Source organism: Lygodium microphyllum, chromosome 3 (genome assembly GCF_053477565.2).
Source record: "Lygodium microphyllum isolate KBCC chromosome 3, Lygodium_microphyllum_v1.1.10, whole genome shotgun sequence".
Classification (NCBI taxonomy): Eukaryota; Viridiplantae; Streptophyta; class Polypodiopsida; order Schizaeales; family Lygodiaceae; genus Lygodium; species Lygodium microphyllum.
In genome coordinates this window covers 71,340,434-71,363,974 of record NC_141137.1, presented here as the reverse complement: position 1 = coordinate 71,363,974, position 23,541 = coordinate 71,340,434, and the positions used below count along the sequence as shown (strand labels likewise).

Here is a 23,541-nt window from a genome sequence, read left to right as displayed (position 1 = left end):
ATTCATACGAGTGAGATCCAACTTTCCTACTATCCATGTTACCTAGATAAAGTAACATTAAGCTATCCAGCAACATTAGGAACTCCATAACTTCTCTCAAGCTAGCTTCCATTGTTAAGAGTACACAAGGCAACAGGTTTAACCTTGCCTTCTGATAATCCATACCTCGTCTGGCCGGAATTTTCAAAATCTGATGGGAAGCTCATTAAACAAGAAAAGCACACGATGTACTTAATACCATGGAGGTTATTCAGCGTTCACCTGACATTCTAAACATCTGCATTTTCAACAGTGGTACTTGTCATTGAAAACCTACGGCTTCTCATTTACCAAAACTACTGATAAGGCTCTCAACTGCTTCAAGGATGGCCCTATTTGCTTAAAGACCATCATTCTGGAATTCTTATTCATGCGACAGGCAATACCAATTTTGATGTGTGGATTCATGAAAGCAGGCCAAGTCTTCATATTTGCTAGTACTAAAATCAATACAATAAAAGGATGTGATAGACAGTGTTGTACAGTGTATTTACTGTCCAACAAGAGGATAATTAACATACAAACACCAAAACTACCCAAAGTAGGAGTGCCAAAACGACCCACAGACAGATCACAGAGCACACCATACTTCATCTTAAACACAGTGTATGGTGTCTCTTGGGCTTTTTCACTAGTGTAAAAGAGGTAATCACCCTGGGTAAAATGTGAGTACACTGAACTACAAACTTCCATCCTAGTGCATCGGCATCTCAACAGGCACAACCACCTGCCTTTTTATCTTGCTGCAAAGATGCAGTTGAAGACTTCAAGTTCACATCAACCATATCCTCCTGTTTTGTTGAAAGTGCTTCCATACCAGGCAATGCTGCTGCTATCTTCCGGAATAAGGCCTGCACCACAAGGGGGGGAAATAAGTACATGCATCCAAGAACCTGCCAAGCTATCCCTGTCACAGTGAACTATTCATCACTTCCAATAAGCCCGTCCAGCACACAATTTTCTTCTAAAAAACAAAAAATGTCCTGAGCTTACAGGACACAATCCAAACCTTGATGTTAAATCCTGCTTTTGCACTGGTCTCAATAAACATTACTCCAAACTCCCGAGCTTTTGCATCACCTTCTTCAATGGATACTTGTCTGTACAGGTACACCACATTCTCAAAAGTGCCAAAAGTAAACTTGCAAAAAGGATGGACAAAGCTTCAAACAGTTGTAAGCTTGAACATGACATTTGCGAGGCCTAAGAAGGGCTCAAGTGTATACTTGAGAAGATTGTTAGAAAAGACTCTGATGACCCAGGATTTTGCACCTCTGTTAAAGGAGGTTCGCATTATCTCTTTATATACACTTACTTTCCATTTATGATTACAGTTACTCTGATGACCCAGGAATTTGCAGCTCCGTTAAAGAAGGTTCACAATCTCTCTTTATATATACTTACTTTCTATTTATGATTACAGTTACTCTGATATACTTCCAGAATTGTATCAGTTTACATGGGCACTAAATCCTTATCATGTCCCAAGATGGTCAAGAAAATGTCTTCTTGCACTTTCATAAAAAGTTGTGTGTGTGCATTTGCGAGTCTGGGAAAGTTACAAAAATTTATTTCAATCTACTTTTTGGATCCTCTGAGTGGACACCAAGATGTCATGTGTGGGACACAGTGACAGTTCAAGCAAGTCATTATCATTTTAGGCACCACATGATCTTTTATTGGCTGTGATGTGCATTCTAGAGAACCACATGCATGAGGCCTAAGTACACTCTTCACAGATGACTTTAATGACCCCCAAATTCGAATATTTAGAGCATAGAATCAACATCACATAATCAAAGGGTTAACCCTACAGCTTTTTGGTTTTTGTTAACACACTCGCATGGTTTGCAAACAGCAAGGCAAATGGTCTACTCAGTTAAAACAGAAACACCTCAGGTAATGAACAGGTCAGCACTTTCTATAACATATCCAGGTTATGTGATAAGGAAATAGTGAAACAGTCCAAATTGAATACAAGGTTCCCTAACATAGTCTTGAGGGATGGAGTTTCCTTTCAACTCTGACTTCCAACGAGGTTAATCTTCCATTAAATGGAAATAGTGACCCACCCTGCGATCACTATACACTTTGGTGATGCAAAGCATAATGAGGTTGATGTAAACTAGACAGCAAGATAAAATACCGTTTGTCAACCAAGTCTGTCTTGTTCCCAACTAACACAATGATAACATCACTTCCTCGCTCAGTCCTGACTTCCTCAACCCATCTGGCAGTGTTCAAAAATGATTGCCGATCTGAAAAAAAGAATGGTAAAAAGTCATTCGATTTTCCAACTGTGTGTCAAAAGAAATCAGGTGTGGATAAATACATAACTTTAGACTCGTTTCATTCAAAAATGGATTTTCCCTCAGGTTTTTCCACATTAGCTTACTTGCAACATCATAAACAATAACAGCCACAGAAGAATCTCGAATATAGCTGGGAATAAGACTTCGAAAACGTTCTTGCCCCGCAGTATCCCTGAGTGACAAAGCCACATTAAATTGGGTGAGAACTAAAAAAACAAGATGAGTTATTGTATACAAACCATCACAGACACTGTTCCAAACATGTACCAAGTGCTTGTCCAATAAAAACAGACCAGACATCCTCAGACAGTTCACTGTCAATTTCACTTGAAATGACGCTATCTTCTGCAATCTCTTACCCATGATTGTCACAATTCTCTAGGTCTTGCCCTTGGACTAATGAAGTTCCTATGCCTTGTCATTCTTTGAATCACGTCATGCATTTGTAACTGAATACTCATGTGACCCATCTGTAAATGTCCTAAATCTTATCTAAAAGTAGATCGTTCTACTCATGAAGCTTATACATACATCAAGTACCCCTTCGGTTATTCCTATATATAGAAGTTAATTTGGATGCCAAAGGGAGTATCTCTCTATTATAAGCATGCAGAAGCAGTTATGCCATTCAGAACCCCCGAGTAAATCTGTTTTGCTTTCTTCATTGTATGACAGCAAGCTTATAACACAAACTGAGTTGAAAGTAAGTGTTTGTTAAGAGAGTACATGGGTCCCCATGAACACATCTAATCCGCCCCACACCAAACCCCCCCCCCCCCCCCAAAAAAAAAAAAAAAAGATTAACACAGTTGCTCCTTAAGTGCAGAACTACACAATGTTGGAAAATGACAGCCAGCTATGGAGGAGAGAAAAGAGAGACAATGAGAGTGTGCTGAAGCAAAAGAATAGAGTGTACATGGGTCCCCATGAACATATCTAATCCGCCCCACACCAAACCCCCCCCCCCCCCCCACCCAAAAAAAAAAAAAGATTAACACAGTTGCTCCTTAAGTGCAGAACTACACAATGTTGGAAAATGACAGCCAGCTATGGAGGAGAGAAAAGAGAGACAATGAGAGTGTGCTGAAGCAAAAGAGTAGAGTGTACTTGCTGAACTGAAAGAATGAGGATGAAAGGTACAAGATAGGTCTAAGATAGACCTAGATCTAACTCAACCAGAGTTAACTAACTCTAACTCTTAACTCTAAGAGCGGTGACACAACTTATAACTTTAGTTGTGTTCACACTAAGAATTGAAAAAGAACTAAAGACTAAAACATTGGGCATTGCCCATAGAATTGGCAAATTCTAACACCCCCCTGCAGTACCATGTGGTAAAGTACAAGAATGATCGATCACCAAAGGATAACGAGTTTAAGGACTTGCAAAAAGCCTCAAACTTCTCACGAGGTAGTGCCTCTAAATCACTATAAGCCTATAATTGCAAGTCTCCCCCTCCCCTTGGAAATAATAATGCATGTGACTGAGTACCTTGCAAGTATTTGAAGATCCGCTTAACAACTTGCCAATGTATAGTCCGTGCGCTATGCATGTACCTGCTCACCTGAGATACTACATACTAAATATCAGGGCTTGTGTTGCAAAGATAAATAACACAGCCAATAGAGCTGGAAATTGCAACATCAAACATCTCTTCACCATCATGCATAGATAGCTTTAAGCCATGCTCCATAGGAGTGCACGTAGATTTGCAATCTTGCACATTATACCTATGTAATATATTGCTTATCCACAAACAATGACTATGACATGATGATACCATGCTGATTTTGGGTGAACTGAATCCCCAAATAATAGTGTACACAACCTATATCTGACATAGCAAATGCATGTTTTAATTCAGCTTTGAAATCTGCAATTTTTGCTTCTAAAGGTCTAGTGAACAGCATGTCATCTACATAAAGAATGATAATCAGTAACTCTACAACTCCCCCTTCATTCTTAATGTATAGAGTGGGAGCACTCGGACTATTTTTGAACCCTTTGCTAGCCAAATATGCATCAATTTCAAAGTATCATGCACGAGGAGCCTATGTGAGACCATAAAGAGCTTTGTTTAGCTTGCATACCATGTGCTCTTTCCCCTTAACCACAAAACCTGGTGGTTGTGACACATAAACATCCTCATGCAAATCCCCATTTAAGAATGCTATCTTAATGTCCGACTAATATACCTTCCAACCATAATTTTCAGCCATAGCAATTACACATCTCACCATACTCATACGGGATATAGGTGAAAAAGTTTCTTCATAATCTATGCCCTTCTTCTGTGCATAGCCTTTTGCTACCAACCATGCTTTGTACCAGTCAATGGTACTATCAACCAAAACCTATTTTGTGCCTATGGTCTTCTTGCCAAGTGATAAATCCACAAGATCCCATGAAAAGTTAGTGGTAATAGAGTCTAACTCATCCTACATTGCCTGCATCCAATGTACATCTTGCTGAGCTTCGTCCAAGGAAGTAGGCTCATCATCACCCAACAGCGAGCTCATAAATACATGCTCATCACAATCATCTACTTCCATAAAATCAGCCAAATGGGCTCCCCCTATATCATGTGCTGCATGTCTAGCAGCCCTTCTAGTGCGTTGAGCTCAAGGAGCATCCATTTTACTCTCCTAGAGAGTTTGTAACATCCATCTTAGAACTGTTTTTGCTACATTTACAGCAGCCCTTTCATGTTGTACTATATCTTCCATTGCATATGGCAAACCATCATCAATAACCTACTGTTCAAGCATATATGGTGCAGTAATAGCTTGTTGCATTATGTCTGTCGGACCATTTACAGCAGGCACGGACCCCAAAGAAAGTAGCAACAGACCCTCAAAGACATCACCAATGTCATGGGTGGCTGGCATTTGAAACTAATCATGTGAAAATGTAGCATCTTCAGCAAACATGACGTCCCTACTAACAAAAACTTTCTTTGTGTGTGGGTCATACAAGCGATAGCCCTTGCTTTCCAAACTGTAGCCAATAAATATGCACTTTACAACCTCGTCATCAAGCTTCCCACGAAGCTCTTGCCGAACATATGCATAGGCTATGCAACCAAACACCCAAAAGTAGTCAACCGTGGGCTTCTTGCCATGCCAAGCTTCAAACAGGGTGATCGTCTTTAGTGCCTTAGTGGGTACACGATTCAACACATGATTTGCTTACTGATGAGGCAGCCCCTTGCTTTTAAGCATACAACGTGTCATCTCCATGAGAGTGTGATTCTTCCTTTCAACACCACCATTCTGCTGAGGAGTGTCATTCTAACTATGGCTTGATGCGTAATGCCATGATCAAGTAAATATGTCTCAAAAGCATGAGACATATACTCCCCCCCCATCCATACAAAGTATCTGCACTTTCATGCCAGTTTTAACCTCAAGCTTTACAACAAGATGTTTAAAATGCATAAACACATCAAATTTTGTTTTCATCCCATACGCCCATGTATACTGAGAGTAGCTATCAATAAATGTAACAAAGTAAAGATAACCTCCAGGTACACATGTCCTCATGGGACCACAAACATCAAAGTGAATAACCTACAATTTTTGGACAACACGCACTACAATATCCTTTTTGAAGGCAAATCTATGCATCTTGCCCAAAATACATCCCTCCCATGCATGAGGAGGTGAAGTCTCCACTGGAGGCAATGCATCTATCATATCACACCTCTAAAGGGTCATCAAACTCCCAAAACTTATATGTCCATAGCGGGCATACCATAGCTTCGCATTTTGCATAACGGGCAATAGAGTAGTGACTATCAAAGCAGCATGAGACTGTGCATCATAGGTATCCAATCAAAACAAACCCTTATATAAGGTCCCAAACAACATAAGTGCATAATCCATCTCCCTATCTCTAACAATGCATTTTTCATCCTCAAAGATGACTTGAAAGCCATGCTTGTTAAAAGCAGAGATAGACAACAAGTTCTTTGTCATGTCAAGCACAAACAAGGCATCTAGAAGCATAAAGTCAAAACCATCTACAACAATAATAGTGACTGTCTGAATGCCACAAACATCATAATTATTGATGTTCGCACATGTAATACGCTTTCCAACAGGGGTTGAATGCAAAAAGAAAAACAAACACTTCTTAGAAGTGATGGCTTTGATGCATAGTCGTCCTCCACAAAGTTGGTTGAAGCATCACCATCAATAGATTTGCTAGTTGATATCGCTTGGAAAGCCAAACGGAAGTCCTTTTTCTTCTCTTTGGCTAATCTCTTATGGCATTCATCAATATAGTGACATGACTTCTTGCAATAATGACATTTCCCCTTCTTTTTAGACTTTTCTATGTCTTGGACAGCCTTATTTGCCAATATCACCCTTTTGTTGATTTTTTGCATTTAGCTTGACTTTTGCTTTGCCTTTGAACTTGGAAAGCATAGCCACATCTCCTGAATGCAATGCAACCTTCTTCCAAGTCTGTTCCTCTTGCAACAAGAGGCCTCCCAACTCCACGAATGTAAGGGGCTGCTACCCCCTCCCTCAAAGACAACATCAAAGAGGTATGAAAACCAAGATACGACTCAAAAAGAGAGTTTAGTGTGATGTTTACCAATTCAGCATCATAAATGATTTCATCCACATTGAGCAGCTGCTCGTACAAATCCTATATGTGAGTAAGATAATCTGTCATGCTATCACCCTCATCCGTGTTCACATTGGCCAACTCTCTACGGAGATAAGATATTCTCGCCTCGTTACAAGCTGTAAACATGTGCTCAAGTACATCCATGCTGATTTTGACGTCCTACAAGATCACATGTGTGGAATGATCGATCTTTTCACTGACAAGGCAATCAAAGAAAGTGCATGTGCATCTTTTGAGTCCCATCTCCTCTAATCCTCAGTAGGAGGGGGAGGAGGGGTAACAACACAAGTAGCCTGTCCTTTAGCGTTATGCTGAGGTGTTTAAGATGCAAGACCTCTTGGTCGCTACAAATGACCTATAACCATAGTCCTTTACCACAAGAAGGTTCCGGACCATAAAACTCCACAACGGGTAGTTTGATCCATCAAGTTTCTCCTCCCGAGTGAGGATACCAAGGACGTTGCTACGATCATTAGTCCCCTGATGTGCCATGCTATCAATAATGGATAAAAACCTGCAGGTAAATACTTATCTGCTTAAGTATAGATTGTACTCCTCAGAGTACAAAAAAACCCCTCGAGATCATGCCACAAGTACCAAACTGTCACACAAATGTCAAAGTGTGGCCAATTTGACCCAAATCAACACTCAATCAAGAAATAGCAACAATGCACTACTATACCATACCTACCTCATAATGCGTGCCTTCAAAAGTATAAATTACAATAACTTAATGCTGATTCTTACCAAAATTTACTTAATTTTCCCAAAATTTCCTGCTCAATTTGATTGTAACAGCAATTAAATGTTGTTGTGCTGCTTGTTTGTTGCCTTGAAATGCGTAATGAGCAAAAGCCCCAAATTTATTCCTAAAATTTTAAAGAAATTGAAGAAGTTTGTACCTTACAATTTGAATTTCTGCAATTATGTCACCTCGGGGTACATTCCAACAACGAACAGCAGTTGGAATCTGCCTCGTGATGCATGCCAAAGCCTCTAAGACAAGGAGCCCTAACTTTCTTACATAAATGTTGATGAAATTGTGCAATATCGGCATTTCCAATGAAGATTTGCATGTAGGATTGCAAATTGGGCAAAAAGCCCCAAAATTTTTGTGGGAATGTCAAAGACATTGTGAAATTTCTTCGAATTGGTTGTCAATTTAAACTCTGAGATCGAAATTTGACAAAAGCCCCAAATCTTGGGCAGCACAAGCTAAGATTCAAAAAGAGATCGCCAAAATGGATGGGAAATTGCAAAAATTTTGAAAAAACCCTAAATCTAAAAATTAGGGTTTCTGCTCAAACAGGTCTATGGCTCACATAAAGCAGTAGTTCCTGCAATTAATACCTCGTATTTTCTCACACACACATAAACAAAGACCTCACTTCCTCGCTCAACACCAGATTGGCCCCGAAGACCGACGCCCCTCTCGGTATTTCTTTATCAATTAAATGATGGAAAGTTACAAAAATGAAATGTTCCAAAATACATAACCTATGAACAGTTGATTTTCATCTTTTCTGAGTAAATCCCAGCTGCATAAGGACAATCGAGCATGATCAGAACAACATCCCTTTTAGGAAAGCATTTTCTGTGACCATAACTCAATAATTCAACATATCCAAAACAACATCCCTTTTAGGAAAGCATTTTCTGTGACCATAACTCAATGATTCATGTGCAGAATTGCAATCTGCAGAACTCTATATTTACTGTTTTTACTATCCAACATATCCAGAACAACATTCCTTTTAGGAAAGCATTTTCTTTGACCATGACTCAATCATTCATGTGTGGAATTGCAGTCTACAAAACTTTGTATTTACTGTTCTTACTGTCCAGCATATCTAGAACAATATCACTTTTAGGGAATCATTTTTTGTGACGATAACTCAATGATTCATGTGAAGAATTGCAGTCTGCAGAACTCTCAATTTACTGTTTTGACTATCCAACATATCCAAAACAACATCCCTTTTACTTTGGCATCATTCCAGCAGTAGAACAGTCCCACAAACAACACTAAATCAAAGCTGAAAAACATTGTTCCTGTGTGGCATGGTCATCACTTTCTTTAGTTTCTGCATTGGAGAAGCCAACAGCTGCTCTTGAACCTAGACATTGAGGCTCTTGCCTCAGCAGAAGCGCTAAGAAAACGCAGAACTGTACCTTGGATGGAATCAGCCCATCATGCAAAGCATTTCCTCTAAGAATAGAGAGAGAATTGACTAGAGGGAGCAAGCTCTACCTCCGTACATAAGTCAGAGACGACGAAGTACTCTCCATAGCTGATGTACTTGCAGCAACCTGCCCTCTGCTCCTCAAAACTTCACTCTCAAATCTGCCCCTTATGCCTATTACGTTTTTTTTTAAATGCTCTCACTCTCTTTTAGGAATTTGTGCCACATGGCATACATTAATAATTTTCCTGTTTAAACCTTCCGGTCTAAAATTCTCCATCTTTCAGTGCAAAATTTGACCTCTGCACAGACCAGAGAATTAATCATTGTGCAAAAACGAAAATAATGACGCGAACTGATTCTAGGAAGTATCACCACCTGGTGACATATCCCCTCTTGAAAGAAGCAAGCGACCTCGATTGCATGCCACGAAGACGATAACAAGATTCTCCATGTTATTAGTATCATCGCATGTATCACTTGCTAACAGATAACACGGGGCGATGGTAGGAGTTTCCCCACTACCATTTGTGTCATTGCAAGTTCAAGTCTCACATAGGTGGAGGATCACATCATGTATCTAACTATGATTACTAGGAGCCTTTCTAATATACATGTTTCCGGTACAACACAGGGCGATAGCACGTATCCCCAAACTATTAGTGTCACAACATGTATAATCATTCAACTGAAGTGTAATAAATACGACTTCAAAGCACTGAGATTTCATTCAATGGTACACATGTTAATGCTAAGTGTAAACCATACATTGTGCATTATTCAAAGAGATGCAATATTCAACTATACAATAGAGAATGTATATTGCTTCAAAAAGCATTCTAAGTCACTATAAATTCCAATAAGAAAGCTTCTCGATAAAGTTGCAATAACTGAGGCGAATCTGCCAATTCAGTCTCTTCCATCCATTTGGCATCCATTGGTGAATAGTTCTTGAACTTCACCAAAAATCTTCTTATAACTCTACCTCTCACTTTCCTATCCTTATATGCCAGGATCTGCTCAGGAACTAGAATCTCATCTAATTCCTCTACTTCAAGCTGTTCCTCTTGAACCATATCTTCCGGCACTTCACCAATAAAAGGCCTTGCATTATAAATTTTCCAGTTCTCTGGCAATTTCAACCTATATGCCACATCATTGATCTTCTCTGAGACTTGAAAAGGGCCATAGTAACGCATACTCAACTTTGGAAACAAGCGTTCCTTGCCCTTCTGTTTTTTCAAACGCGCCTTTTCAAAACGCAATAAGACCCAATCATCCTTTTTAAACAAGAGTTCCTGACGATGACTATTAGCAACTCTTTTCTATTTAGCTTGTGACTTTTCTAAGGCATACTTGACCTTATTATATGCTTCTTCCCAATCTTTTACATAACGATCTGCTTCAAAAATGTTATCTTTTGCCTGCAAAATGGGAGGCAGTTTCTTTCCACCTTCCACAATCTCAAAAGGTGCTTTGCTAGTAGATGAGTGCACTGTATTATTATATGCATACTCAATCAATGGCAAGTAGTGTTCCCGAGAAGTCTTATGATCTGAAAAATAACACTTCAGTAGATCTAAAACAGTCAAATTTGCTTCTTCAGACTGTCCATCAGTTTGTGGATGGAAAGAAGATGAAAATTTCAGTATAGTACCCATGTTTTCAAACAATGCTTTCCAAAACAAGCTAGTCATTCTTGGGTCTCTATCACTCACAATTGACCGTGGCATTCCATGGTACTTCAAGATATTTTGTATAAATATCTTTACTATGTGTTCTGGCTTAACCTTTTTCCTTACAGGAATGAAATGTGCATGTTTGCTGAATCTACAAATGATAGTTCAAATTCCATCATTCCCTGAAGAAGTTCTCAGAAGATCAAAAATGAAATCCATGGCAATACTTTCCCATGGCCTTTCTGGAATAGGCAATGGTTGCAATAACCCTGGTGCCTTCTGTCTATCAAATTTGACCTTTTGGCATATAAGGCAAGATTTGGCATATGCATCAACATTAGATCTCAAGGCTGACCAATAGAAAAAAGTCTCTACCACTTTGACTATAGCATCAATACCATGATGTCTTGCATACGGTGAAGCATGACTTTCTAATAAAACTTTTGGCCTTAGCTGTTTTGTAACACATTTTCTTCCATGCATCATGATAAAGTCTTCTTTGAATACATAATGATCATGATGTTGGCCATTGATCAACTGTTCATAGATTTCAGAGAAATCTTCGTCATCAACATACTACTCTTTCATATTATCCAATTCATGGTGATAAGAAATTGAAACAGTTGACACTTGTGGTTTGCGAGATAAAGCATCTACAACTACATTCTTCTTGCCTTCCATATGCATTATCTGAAAATGAAACATAGATAGGAAATTTGTCCAACACGTGTTTCTCTGACAATTTAGCCCGTGTGAGAAAGTATCTAAGTGTTTTATGATCCATTTGCACTATAAAATCAGCACCAAGCAAATAGTGCTTCCAACTAGAAAGTGCATGGATCACAGCCAATAACTCTTTCTCATAAATTTGGTAAGTCCTTTCAATGACAGAGAGTACTATGCTCTCGTATACCACAACTCGGCCATTTTGCAAATCTTTTGTACTAAGAGCATAGGCCAAGGAAATTGCGGACATCATGAACGGTTTTCAAGTCTGGCCAAGAGACAATTGCTTCTATCTTTGCAAGATCCATCTTCACACCATCTTTAGAAACTATGTGCCCAAAGAAGTGAATCTCTTTCAAAAAGAATTCACTCTTCTTGCCATTGATGAGCAATCTGCTATGCTTAAGCTCATCAAAGACTGTAACTAAGTGTTTTCTATGCTCCTCTTCATTCTTTGAAAAGATAATCATATCAACGAAGAATGTGCCAACGAAACTTCGATAAGGGCGGAAAATTCTATCCATCATCCTGTTAAACATATCAAGAGCATTGGTCAATCCAAACGGCATAACTAAAAATTCATAGAGACCAAATGTCGTTCTAAAAAAGCAGTCTTATGGATATCCTCTGGCTTGATTCTGATATGATGGTACCCACTTTTCAAGTCTATCCTGCTAAACATTCATGCCCCCTGTAATCGATCAAGAATGTCAGCTATCCTCGGAATCAAAAACCTATTCTTGATCGTGTTCTTATTCAAGGCTCTATAGTCAATACACATTCACCAAGAGCCGTCCTTTATCTAAACTAGCAACACAGGTGAACAAAACAGAGAACTACTGGGCTGAATTAGTCCCTTCTCTAAAAGCTCATTAACCTGTGTCATAATCTCTTTCTGTTGTGCTGCACTAACCCTCCCTGTTCAGTGGCCTATTGGGCGGACTAGTCCTTGGAATAAGATCTATGGTATGATCTTCAAGCCTCTCAGGGGGTAACTCTCCTAGTAACGAATCTGAGAAACAGTCACTGAATTTATCCAAGAAAGCCCTTCTACTTTCATCTAGTACAAACACATTACTGTCAACTTCATTAACTTGCTTTGCGAAAACCAAGTACGCAAAAATATGATTTTTCATTACAGAAGTAATTGCAAAAGCAGAAACAACTGGGACAAACTCTCCTTTAAGCTTCACAGCTAACACGAGTCTTGCCCATATGTACAAGAGTAATCGTTCTATTGTAAGTATCCAAGATAGCATGCTTCCTGTGGCACCATGGAATACCCAACAGAACATCACAACCCTCTAAAGGCATAATATACAACTCCTCTGTGTCCACATAGCTTTGAATGTGCATACAGAGTTTGCCAAGAATGGAGGTGACACGTTCAGTATATCTTGGGCATGCCAAATCAGCCTGTCCAAAAGGTCCCATTTTCTCAGGACGTATACCCGACTTAGCTATCAATGCCGGTGAGATAAAATTTGCATGAGTTCCAAGATCAAAGAAAATAAGCACAGTGGAATCTCTGATCTTTCCCCAAGCTCTGTACAATACTATAGCATCATCAGTTGATTGATCTCCCACCATATCAAACACTAAGCCAATACTGGGCTTCTTTTTACTTGGCGCATCTTTATCCTCCACATCGGCAACCTTCTAATCCCATTTTCCATCATTATTCAACTTATTAAATTAATTTTTAAAATATTAATTCTGAAAATTAATTTAATAATTATTCTAGTGCTTAAATTTTTATTTTTACTAGCCAATAATTAAATTGGCTAGGCCAATTTGTCTTCCAAGTATCCTTGAGCAATTATTAACCCTTAGACTGACATTAATTAATTAATTAATGCCTAGTCTCTAATATCACCACTCGCATTAGTGATCAATAAATTGGTCTAGGCCCAAATCTAATACTGAGTATCAACTAGTACATATCAAACACAACTTATTACAACATTTGCCTTTGGCATCCATTGCATCCTTGGGGTCCTTTGCCTGTTACCATGAAATAATTGCCATGTGCATCAATGTGCTAACAACCTTACACATTTGATTAATAACTTAATCAAATGTTATCGGCAAGATTAAAGCATCTCAAAATTTCACGTCTCTATGACAAACCTCCCCCTTGAAATCCCTACAATCGTCCTCGCTTGCATTGCATTGTGCCTAAGGAAAAGCATACTGTACTGGAATTTCCACAAGGCATCACAGTCACAATATTGGCCACTATTGTCCAACCATGCCATATGCCCCAAACCTACTAAAAATTTCCAACCAATATAAACATGCTATAAATCTGAGATATAGTCCATAACTATTGCTAGAAACCCATCAGTTGCATCCATAGCTCATATTTCTCAATTGTTCTTCACCTCACAACCATAGTAAAGCATATTCTAAGCATAAACAATAGCTGAAATTGTCAATGGCATTTACTAACATGTTGTTGTCCATGGAACCAAATGTAAACCATTGGAAACTAAGCATAATCTCATCATAAACTAATCGTTTGCTGATCTGAGAACTAATCGCAAACTGTTGCAAATGTGATCCCAAACTAATCACAAACTGATTGTAAAAACTAATAAATATAAGTAATGCGAAAACTGATGCAAAAATAATCCCAAAAGTGACCATAAACGATTCCCAAACTGATCAAAAACTGAGCTGAAACTGATTAGCATTTTTTCTCAAACTGAGGTAAAAACTCATGCCAAATTGATCATAAACTAGTGCAAAAGTATGGTTTCAATACACAGGTGAAACTCATATTCATTTGCATACATCTCGCAATGACTACTACATTGAGTAGTGACCCCGTGGCAAACATACTATCAACACGATACCTTGACATCCGAGATCCACTACGTGCAAGAGTTGTTCACAACTGAAGGAGTGGAAGTGCTACCTCATCAGGCCATGCTTCGGACCCCTGCTCTGCTGAACCTAACTGAGCCCGAACCGAAGTCGGCTCTGACTGAATGGCGTCTCGGTAAAGTCAGAGCCCAAACCAAAGTCAGCTCTAATTGAAAGGCATCTTGATAAAGTTGCAAGAACTAAGAATGGTCTATCAAGTCATCCTCTTCCATCCACTTGGCATCTATTGGTAAAATAATACTAAAGCTTCACCAAGAAGCATATGGAAATTTTACCTCTACCTTTACTTGCCTTGAAACCTCCACTAGCTTGTAGGTCTTTCTTTCCCTTAAGCATTGCAATGCTTTATACTTTCGCATTGCTGCAATTCCAACTTAACTAATATGCAACATTGCATCTAGTTGACTAGCCTCTCGTGTGTACCTGACATGCTAGGAGCACCAAATGCATCAGGAAACATCATTGTTTGCATACTTTGGACCAATGTAATGTGACTGTGCATGAGAATTTGCATACTACCAACCATACCAAGATACATTTTCCCATATGTTACATGCATTACTAGCTGCATTTTTTCTCATAACCAATACTATGCGAAGCATTTGCATGACCAACATGAATACCATGAGTCCCAAACAAAGTGAGATGCATATATACATTATGAAACTTGTCACTTTGTGTCCCAACATCTGCCAATATTTCTATACATGGGGTTATGTATATTACCAACCATACCCGAATACATCGGGCCTTGCATCCCAAGCATTGGTTGCTACATATAATAAAGGACTCTGTCATACATCCCCATATGCGGTCCTTGACCCACCATAGCATGGAAACTAGTGCCATCACTCATGTATCATGGCTGCCCCATCATTGCATGCATGCCCTCCTGTCCAAAAAGCATTGGATTGGCACTTTTAAGTTGGCCTTGCCATGCATCAATTGTCCCACTCGCATCATTTGCTTATGCTCACTATTCACATTTGAAACATCGTGCTATTGTATTGACTCTTACTTTGGTCCATCTTGCTGTCCCGAAACTCTTGAAGATGATTTCCTATTCTTGCCTTTGCTACTCTCCTTTAAGAATTCAAAAAGCGCATAAACTGAGAATCATTTGCCAATCACATATATATTTTAGCTACTGTCATCAACTGATCTTTAAAATGGTCGTCAAATTCCTCTTCCTCTTGCTGGTCATCAGCTTCAAGAGACCTAGAAGGACCCACCCCTTGTCCAATTCCCTCATTCTCAGCTTGTTGTCCATGTTGCGTGCCTTGCCCAAGATCAGGTGTCACATTTTCCCCAACACTTTGTGAATTTTCGAATTGAGAGGCATCATCCTTGCTTGATCCCATCTCACTATCTGAAGACATTCTTGCTGTAATGCTCAGCTGAATACAATTTCAACACTAGAGCAAAGCTTCTGACCATCAATCAAGTACCTCATGCCATCAAATCAAGGGATTGAGTGGTATCTCGCCAATGGAACCATGAAACCAACCTTCCTCTCCTAGGATAGGATGGTAAATAACCTGATTAAGTATTAACTACAGCAAGCATAAAATTAATATAAACTGAAAATGCACACTTTACCACTTTAACCTTGGACACCCGCTTGGCCCCAAAATTAGCGTCCCTTGCGGTTTTTCTTTATCTTATATCGCAAATGGAAGGAGCACGTCCGAGATCCTCTGATCTCCTCCACTAATCCAAGTGCCTCTTGTCGTCAAAACTAACCAACAAGTATCCAAACCAATTTGCCCCTTGGTTTGCTTGGGGATTGGCCTTCACCTTGCTCCTTCTAAGACAAATTCGATTCCAAATTTGATATCGGTTGGCTAACCTCTTGAATCTTCTTGAATTTTCTCAATTTCAACTGCTGGAATTCAAGCCTCATACCCTCAATTTTGAGCACACATCTCGAGGCGCTTGTCAAACCCTAATTTTTGTTGTAAATTAGGGTTTACAACAAAGAATGACTGAAATCACTTCCTCTAATGGCTCAAATTGTTGGAAAATGCTAAGATAACTTGAGAACTAGTTGGGGAATGAGAGAGAATGCTATAGAGAGAGGAATTTCAGAGTTTCATTGCTAGAAACACTGAAATTTTGCTTCTATCCTACTCAAATAGCCATGAAACCTATCAACTATAGCTTAAGACCACCAAAAAGACTATTGCCGCCTTTTGTATGCTGTTACCTATACTAGAAGGACCTTGGAGGGCTCCAAATTGCTGTCACTTACTATAGGATTGATCCCTAGAGGTTGTATATCACACTAGCAACCTCTTCTTACTCTCTAACAGTCTCCTTCTCTTTCACAATGGTTGAAATAGACTCCACCAACCCCTAAAAACGTTTTTTTCACTTGCACAAGCAAGTTTTGCCAAGTGACAGCCTTCTAATTTCATTTTTCAACATTATTCAACTTATTAAATTAATTTTCAGAATATTAATTTTAAAAATTAATTTAATATTTATTTGAGTGTTCAAAAAATTAATTTTACTAGCCAATAAAAATTGGCTAGGCCACATTCCAAGTATCCTTGTGCAATTATTGACCTTGAGACCGGCATTAATTAATTAATTAATGCCTAATATCACCACTGACATTAGTGGCCAATAAATTGGTCTAATGCCCAAATTTGACATCGGGTATCACCTCGTACCTGTCAGGTATAACTTATTACAACTTTTACTCCTCTCTCTCACAGATGCTGCACTAGAAGTTTGCAAGTGAATGACGACTAAGGAGGAGGGAGCCCACAAATATAGAGGCATAAAATAAAGCTAATAATGCATCAGGTCGGCCAACATCATAATGACCTAGAAATTCAACCAACTTGTAGCTAAAATGGCTCCTAAAGAAAAAACCCTCAATATAAATGGTATGTTCGATTAAGGCAACCCAAGTATTGAGTCTAGTACAACTATGAACTAAGAGGAGTGGAAAGCCCAAATCTGAAATATATAGGACTTTCGAAATGAAGCTCAATGGACACTCAAGCAATAGTGGAAAACTGCCATTACCACTTATAGTACCATAGAAATGTCAACAATAGTGACTATACCCTCTAATGGACAAAGATCTTGCAACAAATCTTCTCAAGGAGTCATATGACCCGAAGCATCATTGTCAATAAGTCAAGGCCTCTCTAACGACAAGTAAAATGAACAAGACTCCATCTCATGGATATAAAGCAACACAGACTTGTGTAACATCTGGAAAAGAGGTAGAGAAAGGCTCAAATAATTTAGCTCTATCCTTCACTCCCGGATGAAGGTAAGGGTATTTCTTCCAACCTTCTATTCTAGATAAGTGTCCTTCCCACTGTGGGCATTTAGGCTTCTCTAAAGTAGTGTCAAAGCCTGAAGAAAACTCAAAGTGTTTAGCGTACTTCTTCTTCTTCTCCTTGGCCTACTTGTTATCCTTCTTGTCGCTCCCTCTCGAACCTACAATAAAAGCTTTGGTAAGACTGGAGCCACTAGCAACAATCTCCTTGGGTCACTCTTCGTGCTCCAAAACAAGCGGAGCTAGCTCTTTCCATAGAATAATCTCTAGAGTCCTTGAGGTAAGTAAATTGGTATAAAAGATGTCATACTTGGGATAGCAGCTGAGTAAGGAGAGACTTTGCCATGTACTCTAATGAGATCATCCTACCAAGAGATGGAAGCTCATTCCATATATCCTCCATCTGAATGATGCGATCCTGCATAATCATCAATAGAAAGCATTCAGAGTCACAGCAGCAAAGAAACGTGTTTCTTTGGGTTCAAATCTTCCGAAACGTTTCTATGAGTAAAAAATGTGAGGTTTCTATAACAAAAAACCAATGAAGCCCATGACTTTAGTAAAATGTTGTGCAATGCTATTAACTTGATCAAGGTTCTTTTTTTCCTTCCATGCTCCTCCCATCACTCTTGTTTCTCTATCATGCAAGGACAGCAGCAACTTCTTAGCCCACCGAAGTTGATTTTGGATGAGACTTATTTTTTTGGCAATTTGTTTAGTCATTGGACTCTAGTACTAATTCATATCTCGAAAGTTGATTATATGACTCTAGTCTCATTTATGAGTTATGCATGATCTACCATGATTCATTATGAATTTTGACATTTTGTTTTGGAATGAAAATCATCATGTTGTAGCTTGACTCATTTCCCATTGCATATGGGCTATGTAGCATGTTTATTTCAATTTTCTATGTGTGATATGCATGAATCATGGTCTTCAAGGCTTGAATGATGATATAGCTTATCTAAAGACTAAACTTTGACATAAATCAATAATGGACATGCAACATATTATTCTCAATTGATTCTCATTTATTATCATTTATGTTCAATTAACCTTTCTTTGTTTAAGAGAGTTGCGAGGAGTTTTAAAACCTTTTTCTCTAGTTTAAAACTAAAACATCCCTTTATAAACAAACTCATGTTTCTTATTTTACCCCCTCTTGAAAGAAACTTACAAAACACGTCTCTAGGTTTATTTTTTAACATTTCTGATGCTTCTAGTTGCTATATTCGGAGTTTTTTTCTCTATGGTGATATGGTGGGCAAAGATCTAATGGTATAGATAAGAGAGCTTCGTCCACAGCTCTGCTACAGTCCAAAGTCTATACACATACACAAAGACAGAATCCTACAAACTCATAAAGCGAAAGGATCATGCTCTAGAGTTGAGTTAATCCCAAAGGGTTGCTTGGTCCACTATAGAACCAATGCAAGGATTCTCCACTGGATAAGGGATTGGGATAGTAACAAAGTCCCATAAGCCAAATGTGTCAAGTACATACTCCACTTTGCATGACCGAAGGAAGTACTTCACACCATTAAGTCAATCTTCTTTGGGTAGATAGGGAAGACAAACTTGAACAGAATGTGTCATAGCAACCATGTGAGGACTTGACGTATGGGCCCTATGAGAAACATGGATAGAGGTAGGCGGGGAGAGGGGGTTCCGATTTTCATGACCTATCAGAGCAAGAACATGGATCTAAATATCTATCCTCGAGTTGCTCTTTGTGACAATCTAATTGATAGGACCGCACATCAGAGGAAGACTGAACAGTCTCCTCATCTAAGTCATCGAAAGCATTGAACTGATGGAGCTCCATAACTCTTATTAACCTGTAAGCACACAAAAAACTGTTGCATTTTGGCATCCAACTACCCGAATGGAGAGAAGATCAGCTACACCCTAGAAAGAGAAAGTTGTAGATGCCCTGCACACTTTGTAGAAGGCCCAAACGAGGCAAAAAATCTATGTCCTTTGTGACAAGTCTGCTCTTAACAGCAAGCTGGGTGTGGTCTTCTCTTCATAGAACCTCCAAGTCCTCACTTTGGCAATGATACTATGTGAGAGTATACAGCAGAAGAGAATCACGAACACAAAGAGAGAAGAGAACAGAAAGACTGCAAGAAAAGAAGAGAATGGAAGGAAAGAAATCTACATTGAACTCTTAAATTTGTTTTGAGGGCCAAGCAGTGCTCAATTGTCCTTAGCATTGATGTCACATGGCAAGCTGACATAGCTGCAAGAGAACCTATACCAACAGCATGCATGATGATGATCGCAAGGCACAGCTGTCTGGGGCAGCTGTCACCAGGGATGGAGGAGCTCAGAAACAGCAGCAGCAACCTCGAACCAGCAGTGTGATGATGCCACACAGCAGGCAGCAGCAGTGCATACCTCTTGGACAGGACAATGATGAGTATGAGGCAGCGAGGATGGTGATGGAGGCAGCTGATGGCAATGGTGATGACTGATTGCTGATAGTAGTGGCATAAACTGGATACATGATAATAGACTAGATGGGATGAAGAATGGCATGCCCAAATTCTTTCTTTTCTGAACGGATCTTTGAAATTATATTTTCCAACCCAATATCATATCATATCAATGTAATGTTTATCAATTTCATGGTTATTTCATCCTGCACAGTTGTTGATTTCTCAAATGCAAGTCCAAGACTTACCACAATTGCAAACGAACAGTCCGGTCTTCGAGATACATGGTCTTTGAGAGGAAATCAATCCCAATTGTAGCCTGCAAAGCACAAAAACCGGAACAAGAGTGAAACATTGACAATACCAATCATATGGCTAATTCCAACGGTAATTCTTTTCACAATCACCTTGGTCCTGACCCAACAATGTCACTTAAAACAGCTTATCTAACAAAATAATAAGAAACTTTTTTAAGAAAATCAAAAAAAAAATTGACAGCCTAAGTGTAAAGTGATGTCAAAGGAAAGCTCCTGGCACTTTGCTTTTCAGTAAACTCATCCAATGTTCCATCCTTAAGGAGTGCCTGATTTGTTCTAAGTTTTTATTATCGTTTATAGCAAATTAGCCACATATGTTCCTGCCTCTGTAGTTTGCTAAGGTGTTCTGCAGTCACTGCTTGGCTGCTTGCGTGAAGTACATATTAAAATTTCCAACTGAAATGCACTCCATTCATTCACAACCTCTATCACAATTGAACGTCTCTAGTACTAGTGATTCCTGGGCATGTACATAAGTGAACTGCACTCCATTGCATGAAGTATGTACTAAAATTTTCAGCTGAGTTCCAGGGTATTCTAAGTGGTTGTCGGATGTAGAGAGTATGTGCTCTAGACCAATAGAAATAAAGCCTCCATAACAGAACTTCTATCTTTGAAAAATCAAAATATTATTTTCTAAAAAGATATAAAGATTTACAACTTTATAAAGATATAAAGATATATGACTTTTTGCATTGAATATCTGCTTTTTATCCCTTGTATTGTAGTTATGGTAGACTTTATATTAATAACATAGGATCTTGTTTACTTCACATTACTGATATGATCGTGACTGTATGATAATCGTATAAAATCTAAATTCAAATCACAAAAATTCGGGTGCTTCAAACTTCTCACTCATCTTTTGCTCTCCTTATTTGGCTTTTTTCCCCTCCTCTCCCTCTTTTTTTCTCTTTCTCTCCCTCTCCCTCTCCCTCTCCCTTTATCACAGTTGGACTTCTCTGGTCACTAGCAATTCCATTGAGATTCTTGGGCCAGGATCACAAGTGACGTGGGCTTTTCAGTAGTTGGCATTCACTGTCAAGTCTAAATAGCTGAAAAGTTAAAGATATACAACCCAAGAGAGCACTTCCATCCCATGGGCCTGCAGTGTCAAGACGAACTAGCTAAATCGTAAAACTGATTGCGATGTGCACAAACAGGGTAATATCACACATTCACCTCGTAAGATTCATGGGCACCAGTCAGTTTAGCTAAAGGGAGCTGATTTTTTATGTACCACTGTAAGTATCTACAATACCCAGCCAACAAGATTACACAAGCTTTACACCACCAGTAAGAGACAAGATCAAGAGTTGTCAAAATATTTTATTGGAATTCTGATCCAGCAAAGTTCAAACAATAGCAATCTCCTCAACGGATATCTGTGCTTACAAGGCTGTCATACACAGGTGCAAACTGCTGCAATTAGCCGAGGACAAGCCTTGCCAATGCTGGAGATAAAACCAGTCCCCCTCCATCTAACACCACTTAATCTTGATTGGCATGTGCCATTTGAGCTTTTGACATATCACAATACAGTGTGCCTAGTAGAAACATGCATGCCTAAAAGTGAGGACTACACAATAACTGCAGCTTCTTACCATCTTGCAGTTCAATCTATGAATCCTGGCTTAGTCAGCACCTAAAGTTCGTCATACACTGAGGGGGTACATGTGCATTGCAAGATCTGCTAGGAATGTACATTTTGTTCTATGCATATCCAGCGAAAGCAGAGATCAACATGCCCACTGCAGTTCCTCCTGCAGTGCATGGATGGAATTGCTTGAGATCTGACAAGCAAACCAGTGGCATCTGAGTAAGCTGCCATGGAGACATCCACAGCTGTACCAATTAAGAAGTGAGGTATCTGAGGGGCACACTACTGCAGGTGACACTGAAAGAGATCACGGGGAAGAGCAGGCAAAACAAATCCTCGCCGCGACTGAATCAAGATTAAGAGATCGCAGCAAACAGCAGAAAGAACAAATCAAACATTGACTCGTCCGGATTAACTACCAAGCATGTATTCCCAGCAGATAAAAGCTGAAAATCTGGAAGCAAATAAATGCGCTGGGGGTAGTTAGACTCGTTACCTGGTAAGTGTTATCGAACTTGTCGTACATGAAGCGCGTGATGATGCTGGTCTTGCCAACAGATTGATCTCCAAGGAAGACAAGCTTATACTTGGCCAGAGGTGAGACAGTGGCCATGGGAGTACCCATCTGCAGCAGCAGGCTTTTGATAACAGATCACACGCAAATGAGAAATCTCACTTCAATACGAGATCTGCCGCAAGCGGACCATGGCTGTCGTGGCCGACCTCCTCAGTCACCTGTGAGAGAGTCTCAATGGATGGGAGAAAATTCCCCCGCCCCCCACAATCACCCACCTCGGTTCCTATGACCTGTTCGTTCTGCAAACCTCCTCTCTCTCTCTCTCTCTCTCTCTCTCTCTCTCTCTGGGTGTAGAATATTAAAAAGGTGGCTGGCTCGCTCTCACTCTCTGTCAAATTGTGACATCAAGATTCACGCCGACCACTCGAGGTAAAAAAACTAGCAGGTGAAGTTGCAGCAGCCTGAGCAAAAGTCTGTGCTCTCTCATGCGTCCCACCCCACGGACTTAAGGAGATCTTAAGGAGATGAGGCCTTTTGGCTTGTTAGTCCTCCGGTGTTCTAGGTGATCATGAGTGTCATCCCAAGGACTTAACGAGATCTTAAGGAGATGAAGCCTTTTGACTTGTTACTCCTAAGGTGTTCTAGGTGATCATGAGTCTCATCCCAAGGCCTTAAGGAGATGAAGCCTTTTGGCTTGTTACTCCTAAGGTGTTCTAGGTGATCATCCCCTATTATGCTTGGTTCAATAGTTAGTTGCACATGAAACAAAGTTCAATTCCCGGTGCATGACCTAGTGGCTTTCAAGCTTTATCCATATGGAGAGTTGTAAGGTTATCCACAAATCTGCCAAAAATGGCATCATGTTTCTCAGAAACACAAATCGCAACACGTTCTCATATTGC

The 23,541-nt window shown here is 39.5% G+C and overlaps 1 protein-coding gene across 1 annotated transcript; it reads right to left on the bottom strand.

Moving 5' to 3' along the window:
• Positions 1-442: 442 nt before the first annotated feature.
• On the bottom strand, positions 443-23,190 carry LOC148038486 (ras-related protein RABH1e). Its single transcript, XM_087672700.1, has 6 exons — positions 22,619-23,190; positions 20,454-20,524; positions 2,435-2,523; positions 2,186-2,297; positions 1,049-1,139; positions 443-890 (listed from the first exon to the last, which is right to left on the bottom strand). The coding sequence occupies exons 1-6, from the start codon at positions 22,745-22,747 to the stop codon at positions 750-752; spliced, it is 633 nt and encodes a 210-aa protein (XP_087528826.1). The 5' UTR covers positions 22,748-23,190; the 3' UTR covers positions 443-749.
• Positions 23,191-23,541: the final 351 nt, after the last annotated feature.